The sequence below is a fragment of the Halichoerus grypus genome, chromosome 2, assembly GCF_964656455.1.
Source record: "Halichoerus grypus chromosome 2, mHalGry1.hap1.1, whole genome shotgun sequence".
NCBI lineage: Eukaryota > Metazoa > Chordata > Mammalia > Carnivora > Phocidae > Halichoerus > Halichoerus grypus.
In genome coordinates, this window is record NC_135713.1 from 189,378,375 (window position 1) to 189,394,885 (window position 16,511).

At 57.4% G+C, this 16,511-nt stretch overlaps 1 protein-coding gene across 5 annotated transcripts in view; it reads right to left on the bottom strand.

Moving 5' to 3' along the window:
* LOC118520916 (uncharacterized protein C17orf113) overlaps positions 1 to 15,177 on the bottom strand; it is a 27,741-nt gene extending 12,564 nt beyond the window's left edge. For 2 of the 5 annotated variants that reach the window (XM_036069169.2, XM_036069167.2), the window contains exon 1: positions 14,928 to 15,177. In XM_036069169.2, coding sequence (XP_035925062.2) covers positions 14,928 to 15,177 — 250 coding nt within the window. Of the gene's footprint in view, positions 1 to 455; positions 1,191 to 5,484; positions 5,553 to 14,927 lie in introns of those variants that run through there. The other 3 variants (XM_078065738.1, XM_036069160.2, XM_036069163.2) reach the window with 3 other exon arrangements.
* Positions 15,178 to 16,511: the final 1,334 nt, after the last annotated feature.

Consider the following 16,511-nt stretch of genomic DNA (forward strand, 5'->3'; position numbering starts at 1 on the left):
CAGGGATACACCAAAAGAAATGGAGAAGCCGTGGGTCTTCTTCATGCCCTGAGGGCACAGGCACCTAGCTTTTCAGAAGTCACAAACCCACATTTTCATATGTAATCTCTCTCTCTTTTTTTTAACTTGGAAACTAAGTGAGGTTTTCCAAAAACACTGTGAAAATCAACAAGATACATCTGTGGGCCAGTCAAGCCCCCAGGCTACCCAGCTTGCAACCTCTGGCCTCTGCTGGGAGGGAAAGCCCCTCTGCCCCACCCCTGGGGACAGGGCCTGGTCTGGCCTCTTCGTGGCCGTGCCCCCAGCAGCATGGCTCAGTGAAAGATTCTGCTGGGTGAAGGTATGAATGAAGCTCTCTGGCTCCTGCCCGGGGACCTGGCATGTTGGCGCTGTGCCCAGAGGGCTCGATGTCCTCCCTCCTCAAGCCCTCCCCCACACCTCTGGCCACCACCCACCTGCATGTCCCTCACCCTCCTGGGGCTGTAGCAGTCGCCGTGCTCTGTGCCCAGCAGGGCCTGGCACAGGTTGAACCTCTGGAGCTCGAGCAGGGCGGAGCAGCGGTCGTCGGGCACGTCCTCCTTGGCCATGCAGTACACCGTGGTCAGCACGGCCACTTTGGCCGGGTCCACCTCGATCTTGACGCCCCTGGAGGTGGGGGGCGTCTCCAGGTCTGGGTAGGCCCCTCCTCCCTCGGCGTGGCCCTCAAAAGTGGGCTGGCCCCGGTTGACGGCCAGCGCCTGGCGGTGGGCCCCCGAGGTCACGTGGCGCAGCAGGGCGTGGCGCTGGAAGTTGTCGGTGCCCACGGTGAAGGCGTTCTCCGCTTTGCCATGCTTGTTCCGCACCAGGGCCTGGCGGCACTCGAGGCAAAACATCAACTTCCGCTCATAGTCGAAGTCCAGCCAGGGAAACTCCTCTTTCCAGTGCTCGTTGAAGTAACGCTTGCACTTCTTGTTGGAGTTGGAGGCCTCTCCGGCGGGTTTCTTCCCTGGGGGCACCATTCGTGCTCGAGGGGCAGGGCACCCCCAACCCCCACCCAAGTGGTCTGGCCCCCCAGCCTCCCCCTACACACCGCGGCACCTCCCTTGACAATGGAAGTTGGTGGGGAAGGCAGGAGGGGAGCACGCTGGGCTAATGGGGACCATCCATCTAACTTAGCTGGGAAAGTTTATTCCTGCTCCTCCGGTGGGAGACTGGAGATGAAAGAGACAAGGGAGAGATGTTAGGGGGTCCACCGTGGGTTCATGCTGCCCCCACAGAGCACTCCCCAACTGACCGGGGCACAGCACCTAACGGGGAAGGGCTACTGGAATGGGTGGGGTCATGCCAAGGGCCACAGAATGTCATCCAAAGTGGGGGGAGGCCTGGGGGCCCCAGCCCACTCTGAGGGTCTCCCTCCATCCGGGACAAGGCCCTGATGAGCTGTGACTGTTGAAGCATGGCAGAACTCGGCTCTGGAAAGACTGGCACCCTCTGTGCAACTGAGTCCAGGTGACAGCGGTTCCCAGGGCTCATGAATAATCTGTGACTGAGCCAGGATCGGACCTTGACTCCTCATTCAAGGATGGCCAGTCTCTTCAGTCCACAATCATTTATTTCATGAGAATGAAGTTAGCACAAAGCTGAGATCCCAGAGCCATGGGGCCAAAGAATGGCATTCATTTTCACCGGGCCTCCCTTCCCTAAACCTATACATGGGCACACTCACACGCACACACACACCCTGAGAGTGTGGTGCTGGGTAGGGAAGCCCAGAAGTGGGGGCGGGCCCCAGACTTAAGGGGCTAGCTGGCCACCTGTACCTTGCTCACTCTTCCACCACCCCAGGCATGAGGCCAGTGAGCTGTTCAGGACCAGAGGCCACGTCCTGCCAACGGCCAAAATCAGACACCTCTACCTCCTTACTATCCCTCAACCCTGTCCCCTAGATGCCCACTCATATCGACAGCAGTAACTACCCTTTGTCAAGTGGGAACTGCGTCAGGCCCTGTGCTAAGGACTTTGCAGTGACTCCATGAGAAGACCAAGATTACTCTTGCAAGTACTCTCTGAGGGTGGTAACCTCCTCATTTTGGAGAGGAGGAAACCAAGGCTGGGGGGACCTTAAGTGACTTGCTCAAGGTTCCACAAGCAGAAAGTGGCCGAGGCAGAGTTAGAACCTACGTCCAGGGGCGCCTGGGTGGCTCAGTCGGTTAAGCGTCTGACTTTGGCTCAGCTCATGATCTCAGGGTCCTGGAATCGAGCCCCGCATCCAGCTCCCTGCTCAGTGAGGAGCCTGCTTCTCCCTCTCCCTCTGCTCCCTACCCCTCACTCATGCTCAGTCTCTCTCAAATAAATAAATAAAATCTAAAAAAAAAAAAAAGAAATCTACATCCACTTGACCCCAAAGGCCAAGCTGAGACTCTGGCCTGCACTGTCTCACCTGGATTATACATCCGCCTCCACCTTTGCAGTCACGCCCCCAAATTCGTCCCTCCCTCAGCATCCGGAGAACCAGCTCACACACAGGCCACTCCCTTGCTTCCTTCCACCTCTTCGCAGGTGTCCTAAGTGGTTGCCTGAATCTACACACCTCACCATGAGCCAGCAAGGTCCTCCTCAGCCTCCCGCTGCTCCTGGCTGCTCGCCAGCTCCAGAGGCTCACCATTCCCCCCCCCCCCACACCCAGCTGTTACTCTGCTCCTGCCTTCATCCTCTGTGCCTGGGCTTTCCTATCCCTCCTCCCTGGCTAATTCCCATTCATTCCTGGAGAGCAGCTCTGCATCCTCTCTGCCACCCGGATCCCCCCAACCGGGGTTGGTGCCTGTCCTCTAGTGTCCCATAATTCTCTGGGTGTGGGTCTTGATAATACAATACAGTAAACTCAGGGATTCTCTATGTATCTCTGCACTTGGTTCCTAGAAGGCCAAGATCACATTTGTTCATTTTGGGATCCCTAAGCCCCTGTAGAGGGCTCGGCATGAAGATGCCTTTGAGCAAAAGTTTGTTGTTTAAGAGAATGGAAGGACTGATTTGGGCTGTATGAAAGAACTGCCTGTTTCTAAGGCTACTGGTTAGATGACTGGGCTCTGAGAAAGCAGTGATTGTCTTGTCCTCCTGATATGCCCAGCACCCTTATTGAACCTAGCACTTAGTGGATAAGTAAAGGGCAGATGAACAGAATGCCAGGGGCAGCCTGTTCAGTGCAAGGGAAGGTGCTCCCTATTGCCCGATGCAGTGAAACTCTCAGTGGCATTTGGGACTGCTCACCCCACCCTCCCTGAAACATGCATTTCTCTTGGCTTCCTAGACCCTATGTCTCCCAGCTTTCCTTTCCCCCATCAGCACCCCTCCGCCTCTGATGTCATCTCTTCCTCCTCTTCCTAACCTAAAACTGTCCAGAAAGCTCAGAACCATGTCTGCTGGTCACCCTGAAATAAACCACTCCAGCCGGAGCCACTCCTCTGGGTGCCACACCTCTCCATCCAACCACTTTCCTGGCTTGTCTAGATGGAACTGTCGATCTGTCCCTACAGATATGCTCCTCTCCCAGTCATCCCCATCTCAGGAAATGCCTCCTCTCCTACCCAGGTGCTCTGGCCAGAAAGCTGCCCCTCCAGCCCCTGCTCTCTTCCATATCCTGGAGCTGGTCTATCCACAGGTGCTGTTGGTTCACCCTCCACAATCTGCCTGTAACCTGTCTTGTCTCTCCATGCCGCTGCTACCAGCCTTGTCCAGGGCACCTGCATCTCTTGCCTGGACTACGGCAGTCACTTCCTGATGGCACTCTGGGCTTCCACTCTTACCCTTCTCTGAGCCATCTGGACCAATAACAGCTGGAGGGGGCTTTTGAAAACATACTGCTTAAAACCCCTCTGTGATTTCTTGTTGTCTGAGGCCAGTGGCAGGGTCCCTTTCGAGGTCTGGCACTGCTGACCTCTCTGGTGGCCACTTGTGCCTCTCTCCCCTTCCTGCTACATCAGCCTTTCCTCAGTTCCTCCAGAGTGCCAGGTTCCTGTCCCCAGGGCCTTTGCACATGCTGTGCCCTCTTCCAGAATGTCTCCACCTCCTCTCAACACTTTGCCTATTTCACTTCCCCTTTGGTCCCCTCTTCCAAGGAGACTTCTTTTTCCCTTCCCAGGAGGTCCTTTTCTTTTCTGTCACTATTTCCTGTTTGTTCCCTCATTGTACTCCTCACGGTTTGCAAATTTGCGTATTTTCTCTGCATTTCTATTGCTTGGCACGCTCTCTCTCTCCTTCTTCTTCTTCTTCCTCTCTCTCAAGAATGCAAGCTTCCTGAGGGCAGAAAGGTAACTAACTTGTTCACATCTGAACAGAAGGGAATGCTGCCTGGCACCCAGCGGGTGCTCCACAAAATTTGGGGAGTGAATGAATAAGGAACCACCAGCTTTCAAGCAGAGAGAACAATGAGTGCTGTCTTGGGCACCTGTTGGGTGGCTAAAACAGCTGCCTTTGACCGCCTTTCCTCCCAAGATCCCATGATTCTGTGACCCCGTTTAGCTCACCACCCAAAGGATCTTAGAATGTGGAGGAGGTGCAATTCCAAGGTGGTACCCTTTGGAAGTTTGTCAGCTCCTCTCCATATACCTAGAACTGGCATTCCTGCCCCATTCTGCAGAGGGATAAAATTACTATGTGACCTAGGATGTTTTTGATCAAAGAACAAAAGAGTAGGTAGGGAGGATGCATGGGAAGATGGATTCTGAAACTGCACTGTCAGATATGGTAGCTAGTAACCACATGTGGCTGTTTATAATTAATCAGAATTAGAAAAACATTGTAGAATTCCTCAGTCTCGCTAGCCACATTTCAAGTTCTTGATAGCCACCGGCTACTGTATGAAATGGCCCAGACAGAGACCACTGACTTCACCCCAGAAAGTTCTATCGGACAGCGCTACTCTAAAACAACCCAGCCAAAGTCACCTCAACCTGAGGGAACCAGGCCGGACGGGGTGGGCTGTAAATAAAATGTGACTATGTGACCAAGGCTGACCAGGGTGGCGCACCTGTCAGGCCCAGGTCCCCCACACCTCTCTGCACCCTGGCCACCTAGACGTGAGGCGCCACAACTTGTGGGGCTCCTGGGATGACTGTGTATTGGTCTCTGGTCCCCACTCCACCCTGGCAGGTCAGCCTCAAACACAGAGCTTATGTGGCCCCAGGTGGCAGTCCCCAGCCTCCTCCCCAGGCCCCTTTGGGCCCTTTCCCTTCGGGAGCCCCTAGGGGGATCCATGCTCCGGGTCGGAGGACGGGCGAGGTGGGAGCTCCCTGCTCGCCCCAGACCAGGACACGGAGGGCTGGGGAACTTCCTCTGGGGGGCGCGTGGTGGGGGAGCCCTCGAAGGTCCCGGAGGCCCCCGCCTCCCCCCGCGCTGCTGCCCCGCCCGCAGGGCTCCCACCGGTTGCCCGCCCCCCTCACCCGGCCGGAAGCTCCGGGAGGGGGCGCCCCGCCCGACCCGGGCACCGCGCCCGCCGCACACACTCACGGAGACTCAGGAGCCACCATCTTGCGCGGTGGACGCTCTGGCCGCGGTCTCCTTGGGCCCAACTGAGCGACAGCAGCCACTAGCGGTAACCGGGGCGAAGAGGCGCCAGCAGCCGGCGAGGGCCGGGGCGGCGGGCAGGGCGGCGGGCAGGGCGGCGCGCCCTGGGGCTCACCTGGCGCGGCCGTCCCCCCTGCGCGCGCACTCGGCAGGCAGCGGGGGCGACGGAGGTGAGACCGCCGGAAGGGTGTCCCGCCAGCGGGAGGGACAGGGTCATTCATTCATCACGGGCACCCACCAGTTCTAGAGCAGCTCCCAGGTGAGAGCTCCCAGGTGAGAGCCAAACAGGTAGAGCGCTAGGGAGGCACCGGCGAAACGCTGTGAGATCACAGGGGAGCAGGGGGGAAGCCGACGGTCTGCGGGGAGAGTCTATTAGGTTTCACTGCAGGATAAGTAAAGTTTTAGCAGGGGAAGGGCATCCCAGGCAGTGGGCCTGGCTCAGCAACCATGGGGAATTGAAAGTGCAGTGCAGGTTCACAAAGGTCAAGGCGGAGTGGAAGTATGGGGGGGGGCGGGGCCTGCTGCTGGAAGGCTCTGCAGTGAGACTGGGGAGTTGGACCTTCTGGCCTAGTGGGGAACCTCAGGAGAGGGGTTCCCTGTGTGGGTTCCCAGGTGAGGGGAGGAGAAGGTGGAGGAATGTGGAACTGTGGCGGCCATCCCTCCCAGACCTGGAGTCCAGAGGCCTGCAGTGGGGCTCCAGTGACATTGAACTCTGAGGCCTTGGGCTAGACACTTACCTATGAGCCTCAGCTTCCTCCATCTGTGAAGTGGGAATTACAGCTGGGTGAGGAGGAAAGGGCAAGGCAGGGATGGGTCTGAGGAACAAAGGAGCTAGGTGTGGAGGCCGTTTGAAGAGGGGGTGCTGCGGCACTCGGTGATTTAGTCTCCCCTTCCCATCAACACAGTCATCCAGAAATGCCTTCCAGCCGCACCCCCCCCCCCCCCCGCCCCAATTGGGTACACTTTTCTCCCACACAAGGCCTAGGGCACACGTTGATTTGAGGTCGGGACCTCTCCGGTGGCTTCTGGGAACTCCCCCAGCACCCTTCACACCGCACTGCTCTGTGCCACCCACCATCTGCCGCTGACATTCACCGTGAACCCTGGCCCCCCCAGCTGCTGGGATGATGCATGAGTCATGGCACATGCACACACACATGACCGCCTGGCTTGTGGGTACACTCAAATGAAGGGAGACACCGCAGACCCAAAACCTGCCCCAGGAGGGTACCACACAGCCTGGCACCCATGAAAGGGTCAGGTATATGGGGGGGGAGGTCCTTCTGTGATGGCATTTTGCAGCAGAACACCCTGGCTAAGTCCCTCCCTTCTCAACCCTGGCCGGGGGTCCACAGCTGGGACCTACAGCTCATTGGACGGCTGCCTTAAGAGGGCAGGTTGTTGCTCTGGTCAAACACAAACTAGACAGAGTGGCAGAAAAGAGGCCACCCTCCGGGGTCCAACTGAGGCTGGGGCAGGGGCACAAAGCGGGTGTCTTATGAATTAACATCACTCTGGCTGCCAGCCAAGGGAGAGGATCTGGGCAAACCTCATCCAGCTGTTTTGCCGTCACTTGGAAAGATACACAGAAGAGCACAGGGACATACACCCTGCAATCCACAGGCGCCCACAGATGGCAAGTCACAAACCCCAAGGCACACACTCACACCTCTCCTCGTGATGAGGCCATCTAGGCACACTGATGTGTGCGTATGCAGAGGTGGTACCCGTGCAGAAATGGACAGACGCCCATGCCGGCTGGGGGCAAAGGCCGGCCCAGAGGCCACGCACAAGCATGCACGTACACAATGCACGTACACACAGACAGGCAAGATCAACAAAGACACATTCAGATCGTATACACCCAGAGGGACAGACAGACACATGAGGACCCCCCAGGCCCCTAGTAAGGCATATACAGATGATTTGAAACCACAGCACACACCATCACAAAAAGAGGCATAGACACAAAGATCTATATACACATGCAGTTACCCAGAGATCAGTGCGTGCACACACGCTCTCTTACAAAATTAAATGCATCAGATATACACACAAGCTCATGTAGCCAGACCCAGAGTCTCTGTCTCTTGCCCCACCACACGTCATAGGGGCAGATGGGAGGGCCCTCCCTGAGGTGCACGTGTACACACACACACACACACACACACACACACACACATCTCAAATAGTAAAGCTGCCCGTCCTATCCCAGAAGAAACCAAACTCTGAAGAAAATGGGAATCTCGGAGGGAGAGAGAGCCAAAGGCAGGGACTGGGGGGTTGATCCAAGATCTGTGTGCTCACTCCCCGGTCGGCTTAGGATTCCCACCATGGCCAGAATGCTCCCACGTTCTCCAGAGCCCTCCTCCCCGAGCTGGAGGAAGACCCCCAAGACCAGCCACAAGAAGAACTCTGAGACAGCCCTCCAGCCACCAGCCCTTGCCCTTGTGGAAGGGGTTCCCAAAAATACCTCTGAAAAGGTAATGGCTGTCTCCCTCAAAGAGTGCCAGGTAACCCCTGTGTGGAGAGGTGAGCCAGGAGACCATGGATAAAGGTGGGGGGCATTAGTATGGACCCCAGGGCAGTGGCTGGAGGAGCCACCCAGATTTCTGCCTGTCTCCCTCTGTTCACTTCTCTCTCTGCTGAAGTAATGACTCCCTCTTAAACAGTCCCCCGGCCCCACCCCCCCACACACACCCTCCTTTGGAGGCTCCTGGCAGCCCCTCAGAGGCAGTTGAAGGTATGATTTGATACAAGGAATCTCTGGCACAGGCTCCTCAAACGTGCATCTGCCCCAAAGTGTAGCCCACCTCCCTCCTGCTGGGTGCACCTCCAGTTTCCTGACCAGTCCTGCCCTCCACCCCCACCCCTACCTTTGTTCCCAGCCACAGTGGGGGCTCCCCTGCCCAGCCCTGGACCTGGGAAAAGGTACCAAGAGTCAAATGGCTACCAGAATCTCTCCACAGACAACTTTTGGGGGCCAAAAATGGCAGGAAAAGGATAGGGCGGGGAGAGGAGACACCCACCCTGGTCTGAGCCCCCTCCCCACGCTCTGGCCTCCCCAGCACTCACCCAAGAGCATTCTCCGCCTTTGGAGGCACCGCTGAGCCCGTCTGAGGAGCAAATGAAACCAGCCAGGGAGTGACAGAGGGAAGGGGTGGGGATGTGAGGGACAGGAGGGGAGGGCAGAGGGAGGGACTCCTGCTCCTGCCAGAAAGCACCGGTTGTAGGGCCCTTTCTCCCCTTGTCTGGAAGCAGCTGCCTGTTCCCTAGTTTCTCCCATCCCAACCAGGGTGGAAAGCACAGAGCACTTCCTGCCCCAAGGGTGGAGAATGGGGCAACTGTGGGGACTAGGGACAGGGGGCGGCCTCCATCCCCCTCCTCCCGAGAGTCCCTGTCTAGTGCCTCTCGTACTTAAGCGCAGAGTTGACCCTGCCTATAGAGACCTCCAGGAAGGAGGTGCTGCCAACCACTTCTTAGCCTGCCAGAAAGTTCTTGCTGAACTTGAAGCCCTGCCTCAGGGCTTGCTGCTGCGGGAGCCCCCATTCTCCTGTCCAGCCTTGCTCATCCTCTGGCCCACCATCCCTTTACATTTACCTCCCTCTGCTGAAGGGGAAACTGAGGCCCAGAGAGGTGTGACCACTTCATCCCAGAGCACTGGCCATGGTGGTGGGGGAAGGGAGCCCCAGGGGCTTGCCCTTCTTAGTCCAGTACCTGGACCTGGACCTACTACCCAGGCAATGCCAGGTGGGGTGGGGGGGTGTTCATTTTATCTGCTAGAACTTCTGACACTTCTCCCCTGCTCCAGACCCTTCCCTACCCCCCAGGCTCAGCTCTCCTCCATTTGCTCCTTCCTCCCCCTCCTCTTCCCCACTAAGAGCCAGCTCTCTACTCACCTGAGCACCTGGTGGCTGGGAGGGGTGGAATGGGGGAGAGGAGGCAGCCAACCCACAGCTGGATCCAGTCTGGCATTCCAAGCCCAGGCCCAGCGCTAGCCGCCCACCCCCTCAGCATCCTGTCTCCACCAGACAATAACCTGTAATCTCTGGGGCAGCCAGTACAGCCGGCAAAGGGTCTGCGGAGGGGTTGGCAGCAGCAGCTTCTGAAAACAGGTTTGTTAGGAAGAGGCTCTAGGGGGAAGGAGTTGCTCGTTTGGGGAGAGGAAGGAAACTCAAGCCCAGGGCTAATTAACCCACCCAGACACAGACGGAATCTTTGTCTTCTTGAGGGCAGGGATCTGAGCTAAGCCCCCTAATTCTCCACCCAGACAACCTTGCATTTCCTGGTGGTCTCTGGTAGGGGGAAGGGTCTGATGGTCAGGTTCACACCTGGGGGAGGGGGACGTGATGGCCGTCCAGGGAGAGCGAGGGGCACTTCCATCACCTGCCACTTAAGGAGAACAGCAGCAGGAGGAGCTGGTTAGACTGCAAGAAGAACTTACCAGTGGCCTTGGGGGAGCCCAGTGTCTCCAAAACATGCACCCAAAGGCCTCGGGATGGATTGGGGGGCACTGAGGAGGAATCAGCAGCCCAGGGAGATATGGAAGCGATAGGGGGGACAGGCTGGAGGGTTTCCAGGGCTTCCTGATGGGACTGAAATTAATCCATCTGCGGGGAGTGGGGGGTGAGGAGCTCATCAAGCCGGTGACTCAGGCGTGACCTGAGCTCAAGGTCTTTGATCTCGGGCTCAGAACGCAGCAAGAGGCTTGTGCAGTCAAAGACTCAGAGGGGAGATGGAGGGTCTGATTAGAACAGGAGCTAGGGGAGGTCTGAGGGTGCAGGGTGGGCGACAGCCTCCACCCGCCACTCTGATCCCTGGCCACCCCGAAAGGCACATCTTTGCCCTGAAATCCATTATCGTCTGAGTTCATCTGTCTTCCTGTCCCCCTTAGTGTCTACTCTGCACTCCCCACCCAAGGCCCCCCTGGCCCGTTCAGAACTTAAGTCATTTCCAAAATCCCCTTCTCTCTGCTCCGGTGTCATGTTGCACCGCTGATGGTGGGTGGGGGGCGGGGGGTGGGCCGGTGAATTGTATGGCTGGGTCAGCCCTGCCAAGAGAAAGGAGAAGGGAGGGATTGGCTTTGGGAGGTTCCCCTTCCCTCCCCAGCCAGGTGAGGCCAAGTGGGGGATGGCTGGCATCTCCCCATCTTTCAGTGGAGGATACCAAGGCACAAGGCAGAGGAGAGGCCGTGGGTTCTGAGCACTGTGAAGTCATCTGGGAGCCAGTCAGCCTTCTCTGGCCATCCCTCCTCCCCATTCCTAAAACATCCAGGTCCTATGTCTCTTCATATACGCTGCTCTCCTGAGCAGCAACGGGGCTAGTGCAGGCGAGTCAGACACGCTGGGATCCGAACCCAGCTTTGTGGCTTTGGGTGTGTTGCTTAAACTCTCTGAGCTCCAACATCCCACTGTAAAGTGAGAACTGAGTGCCGCCATCTACTCCTGGCCTGTGGCCGGGTGAGGAGGGAATGCCTTGCTGCATGTGGACGTGCTCCCCAAACAGTGCAGGTCCTAAGTAGATGCATCCGTGTTCCCCGGGCCCTGTGCTGGCCCAGCATCCACAGTAGAGGCTGGGGCTGAGAGGGTTGAGCCAGCAAACCTTTCTGTAGATGTTCAAAAACCACCTAAATTGTTTAGGGTGTGCATGTGCGTGCGTGTGCACATGTGTGGTGGTCAGTAGGGTTACTGAGTTCAGCCTTATTGGGGCGGAGGTACCTGGTGCCCACACACCCCACCCTGTGGGAGGAAGGGAAAAGGGGGTGGGGAAAGATGGCTCAAGACACATTCCTGCAGAATGAAAGGGCCTGCTGTGTAGGATACAGATGGGGCGGAGGGTGGGCAGGGGAAGTTGGGGAAGTACCTGGGGGGAGGGAATCAGGGAAGTCTGGGGTACCTGCCATTTCCCCATCCTGTGTCTCCTCCCAAGTGTTCCAGGCTCACTTAGGTGTGGCTCAGTGAGGAGGCCTCTGACCCAAGCATTGGCAAGGAGGCTCAGAGAGGGAAGAGTCCCAGCCTCCCCCTCCCATGGATGGCCTCAGGGACATGAGCAGGAGAGGGTCCCCGCCTCACTGCCTGTGACGGCCTGTCACTGTGCAGGCCGCCAGCCCCACAGACCCCTAATCAAAGTGACAGCTCCAGGAGGCCTCCCAGAGTGGCCTTCCAACCCCCACACCTTCAGCACCCTCCCAGCAAATGAGTGGGCCTCCTAGCTGCCACGGGCCTGGGACCTCACATGTCTAGCAACAGAGCCATGTGTTAAAGACTCCTATACTTTGCCTTAAGCCTCTTGAAGGTTTATGTGTGACTCTTTCGTTCAGAGGCCAAGGCTGCCCCCAGTCAGCTGCACCCTAAGGGCTCTCTGCTCTGACCCAGTCCCCACCAAGGGCTGGGAGAGGCCTTCGGCATGGCTGAGGGCCTCTCACCCCCAGTCCTCACCCAAGGGCAGTTGCTATCATCCTCAGCCCTCAGAGAGCCAAGGAGACAGGAGAAATGCATGGGAGTGGGTGGAGTGGCCTGGAGTAGGCTAGGAAATAATGAGGCCAATGGAGAACAGGTTCTTAGCTGGGGCCCCCAAATTCCAGGGTTCCCAGAAATCTGAGGACCCTTCATCCCTGCCCTAGGCACGGCTATCACCCTCCCCTGCTCCCACAGTGCTGCTCCCTCCCTCAGCAGGGCGGTTAGAAAGGTCTGGCCCCATTGCTTCCTCCCCCTCCGGATGCGTAACCGAGGGCAGGCACCGAGAACCCCTCCGTGCAGAATCCTGGCACGGGCCAGCACAGACGGACGACTGGAGGGACAGTGACTCTCTTCCCATTTCATAATCTGGAGGGGGGAGGGCATCACGTCTCCTGGTGTCCCCACAAACCTACCCAGAACTCTGGGGATGAGGACTGTGGGAAGAGGGAAGCCCAGCGAAGGGGTCCCCATCCCCTTGAGCGTCTGTCTCTGGCCACACCTGGTGCTACAGCCCTCTCTCCTCGCATGCACGCCATGTGCTCTCTCCAGGGGAGCATGGTGGGCGGGCAGGGAGAGAGGGAGGCTTGTACCCCAGGGACTGCCATCTACCCGCTACTGCCCTCCAGCCCTGCTTCCCCATCAGTACCCCCCTTCTGATGATGGCACTGCCCGGCACAGCGTCACCTTAGCTGGAGTCATCCTGGGCACCTCCCTCTCCACATCCCTCCGTCACCGAGTCCTGTTGCTTCTGCTACAGAAAAGACCCCAGAATCTCTGTCCTCCTTCTTCTCGGGTACCCCCAAGTCTTACCCTTCCCCCTTGCCAGAGACATCTAAAAACACTAACGACGCCCGCTCAGAGCCCTTCAGTGACACCCATCACCTTCGGGACAGAGGCTGAACCCCCAGCCTGGCTGTGAGGCCCTCCCGGGGGGTTCCTGCTCCCCGTCTGCCACACCCACCACACACCCGCTGCTCCCTGAAAGCCATGGGCCTCAGACCGCACAGCATTCGCTCTAGCCCTTTCTCTGCCCAGGATTCCCTTTCTGTCTCCGAGGTCCAACGTCAACGGCGCTTCTCTGAAGCTTTCCCTGACTTCTGTCAATTCCCTTCTGCCTCTGACTTCTCCAAGCACCATCTGCCCAGCTCTTTGGAACCTGTTATTATCTTGGACAAACCTGTCTGCATGTGTCTTCAGACAGCTCTTTCTTGACAGGCCGGTATGCCACCTTTGAAAAATATGAATTCCTCGACAAATACTGTGTGTTCTCAGTTATAGGCAGAATCTAAAAAAGTCAGTCTTGGGGCGCCTGGGTGGCTCAGTCTATTAAGCAGCTACCTTCGGCTCAGGTCATGATCCCAGGGTCCTGGGATGGAGCCCCGCATCGGGCTCCCTGCTCAGTGGGGAGCCTGCTTCTCCCTCTCCTCCCCGCTCGTGCTCTCTTTTGCTATCTCTGTCTCTCTCTCACATAAATAAATAAAATCTTAAAAAAAAGAATCAAAAAAGTCAGTCTCATAGAAATAGAGATTACAGTGGTGGTGGTCAGGGGCTGGTGGGTGGGGGCAATGGGGAGATGTTGGCCAAAGGGTACAAACTCCCAGCTATCAGATAAATAAGATGTGGGGATCGAATGCACAGCGTGGCGACTATAATTAACAATGCCGTATTACACACTTAAGTTGGGAGATGTTAAATGTTATCGAAACGCACACAATCATAATTATGTGAGGGGATGGAGGTGTTAACTAACTTTATGGTGGTAATCGTTTTGCAATACATAGGTGTACCAAGTCATCACATTGTCCACCTTAAACTGACACATGTCAATAATATCTCAATAAAGCTGGAAAAAAGTAAAAATACGAATCATCCAAACAGCAGCTTGCATAGTTGGTTTCTATAAATAGCTAATGAAAGAATGAGTGGCTTTTGAAACACAGACATACACACACACTCCAGAAATATCCATATAGTCAGATACACTCTTACTCAGAGTCACACCCTTGGAGTCCAGCCCCAAGCTCAGGTAGAGCTGAGTTGATACCAGCCATCAGACCATCCCCTGCCTTTGCTTACGCAGTGACCTCTGCCTGCAATGTCCCTTCTTCCCACGCCCCTGTTCCAAAGCTCAGTGTGTCCCCCCTTCCTCCAAGAGGCCTTTCCTGGTGTCCCCAGGTATAATCACCCTTTCTCCCTTCGTACCCACACATGGCACCCACAACACTCATCTGCTCTTTTTGTGTCTGCCTCAGACCAAAAGCCAGACTCCATCTTGGAGCAGGACGGTGAGGAGTAAGATGGGGATTTGTCTCTAGGCCCCAGCACAGTGAGGGAAACGCAGTTTTCCCCATGGCCCCTGTGTGCCTGTCAGCTGGAATCACCCTCATGAATGCATTCACCCATTTCCCCCAGAAATCTGTCTTGTAGCCAGCGGCCCCTTTAGTGCTCACAGCCAAACCTCTGCAAAGTCACCCCAGCCAGGGAGAGGCAGAAATCCTGGCCAGGAGTCCGGCCGCCAAAGGAAGAGGGGCTTCCCCTGTCTGTCCCTCAGCTGGAGTGCCGTGCACCTTGCTGATCCCAGCCTTCAGAGGCTAGAGCAGGAGCCCAGGCTACCCCTTGTCAGAAAGGCTATCCCTGCCAGGGGGCTCCAGGCTGGAGAAATGCTGCTTAGGGGTCCTAGCCCCAAGAGACCCCACAGGGAGAGCTCCCACACCCCAAAAAGACTTCAAGAGAAGTCCTCAGTCCTAAAGACCCTCAGATCCTGAGAGACCCCACGGACAGTTGTCCAGATGTATCAGGGGGACTTCCGACCCTGAGACCCCATTGAGGGCACGGCAGACCCAACACCCCCCAGAGAGAGGCCACAGACCCAGAGCCTCTCATGGGGCATAGACGGAGCCTGTGGGAGCAGTGCCCCTCCACACTGACCTGGCCCGGCAGGGGTCTTCCCCAAGCTGAGCTGCCTTAGCCGCCGCTGGTGGGCGCGCCCCCCGCAGTGCACCTGGGCCTGGGCTGCCGAGTTCAGCTGGATGTTGCAGACGTCACAGAGCGTGTAGGACGGCCGCTTTCTTTCGCGCTTGGGCTTAGGCAGTTCTGGGGGCCGAGGGGGGCACTCCGTAGCTCCAGATATGGGGGGCTCCTTCTCACCCGGGGGGGAGGGGCTCAGTGGCCGCTTCATACCTGAGCAGAGAGAGAGGGAGACAAGTAAACAGGCTGAGTACTGTGAACACATAGAAGGAGCAAGAGGGGTTCAAGACCCTGAGACACCTGTGTCCCAGATGAAAATCCCCAGCTTTTGGACATCCGCAACCCAAGGGCGGCAAAGGGAGCGTGACGGGGTCCATTTCAAACAAAGCAGCATTAAAATACAGGGATGTCTGGAAGAGTGTCACAAATGTCCGCACCCCAAGAGGCCGACACCTGGGACTCGGCCACAGAGCAAAGCTCAGAGAGGAAGAGTTGGACCTTGGGGCCCGGGGGAGCAGGGAGGGGGAGGCAGCAGTGAGGTTAGGGGAGTCGCGCTGGGGGAAGCCAGGGCCCCATGCTCAGCCTCGCAGCAGGCGCTGACAGTCCTGTGACAGGCAGGCATGTGGCGCTTGCTGCGGCCGCTGGCCAGAGGGGTGACTGCAGAAACCCTACCTCCCTGTGCCCAGTGCCCGCCGGGTGACATTCACAAACATTGACAGTGTGTGAAGCCATCCCCACCCCTGACCCACGTGGCTCCAGATGTCCCTTGCTGTGTTGGCCACCCAGGCCGTGGCAACAGTTGGTATTTTCAGTAACGACCTGGGCCCTGCTGCCTGCGTCGGCTGAACACAGCCTCTTCCCTCTCTCTCCCTCTCTCTCTCTCTCTCTCTCTCTCTCTCTCTCGCACATGCACACACACGCACACGCACACACGCCTGCGCCACCCCTCCAGGCCCCTCATCTGCCACACACCATCTTCCTGTTCCGACTCACTTCTCTGGAACCTTCCTGCCTGACTCCTCAGCTCTAACCTGCTCTCTTCTGGGCTTGCCAACTCCCTTCCTCACACTGAACTGTGTTCCTTTTCACTTCCTGGATCTGTGTGCGTGCTCTCTGCCTGGACTGCCCATGGGGGGGGGGGGCCTCCCTGAGGGCCCGGCCTGAGCCTCCCTCCTCCCTCGTGGGGACAGAGAATTCCCGAGCTCAGGGACATGTAACTTCCTCACAGCCCTCAGAAGAAACCGACCCTGATGACACCTTGATTTCGGACCTCTAGCTTCCAGGACTGTGAGGCAATACATTTCTGTTGTGTAGGCCACCCGGTTGGTGGTACTTTGTTGCCGTGGCCCTAGGAAACTGCTACATGGAAGTTCTGACCCGTGGGCTTTCGACGGTGTCTGGCGGTTTGAGGGGCAGCCGTCCTGGAAGCCAGGTGGAGCAGCGAGGGTGCAGTACCAGTGACAGGCTCCAGGTGGCGCCGCGAACACCTAGCGGGAAGCGAAGGGGCTCAACTCCATACCCCTCCTGGAGGGGAGGACCCCACTC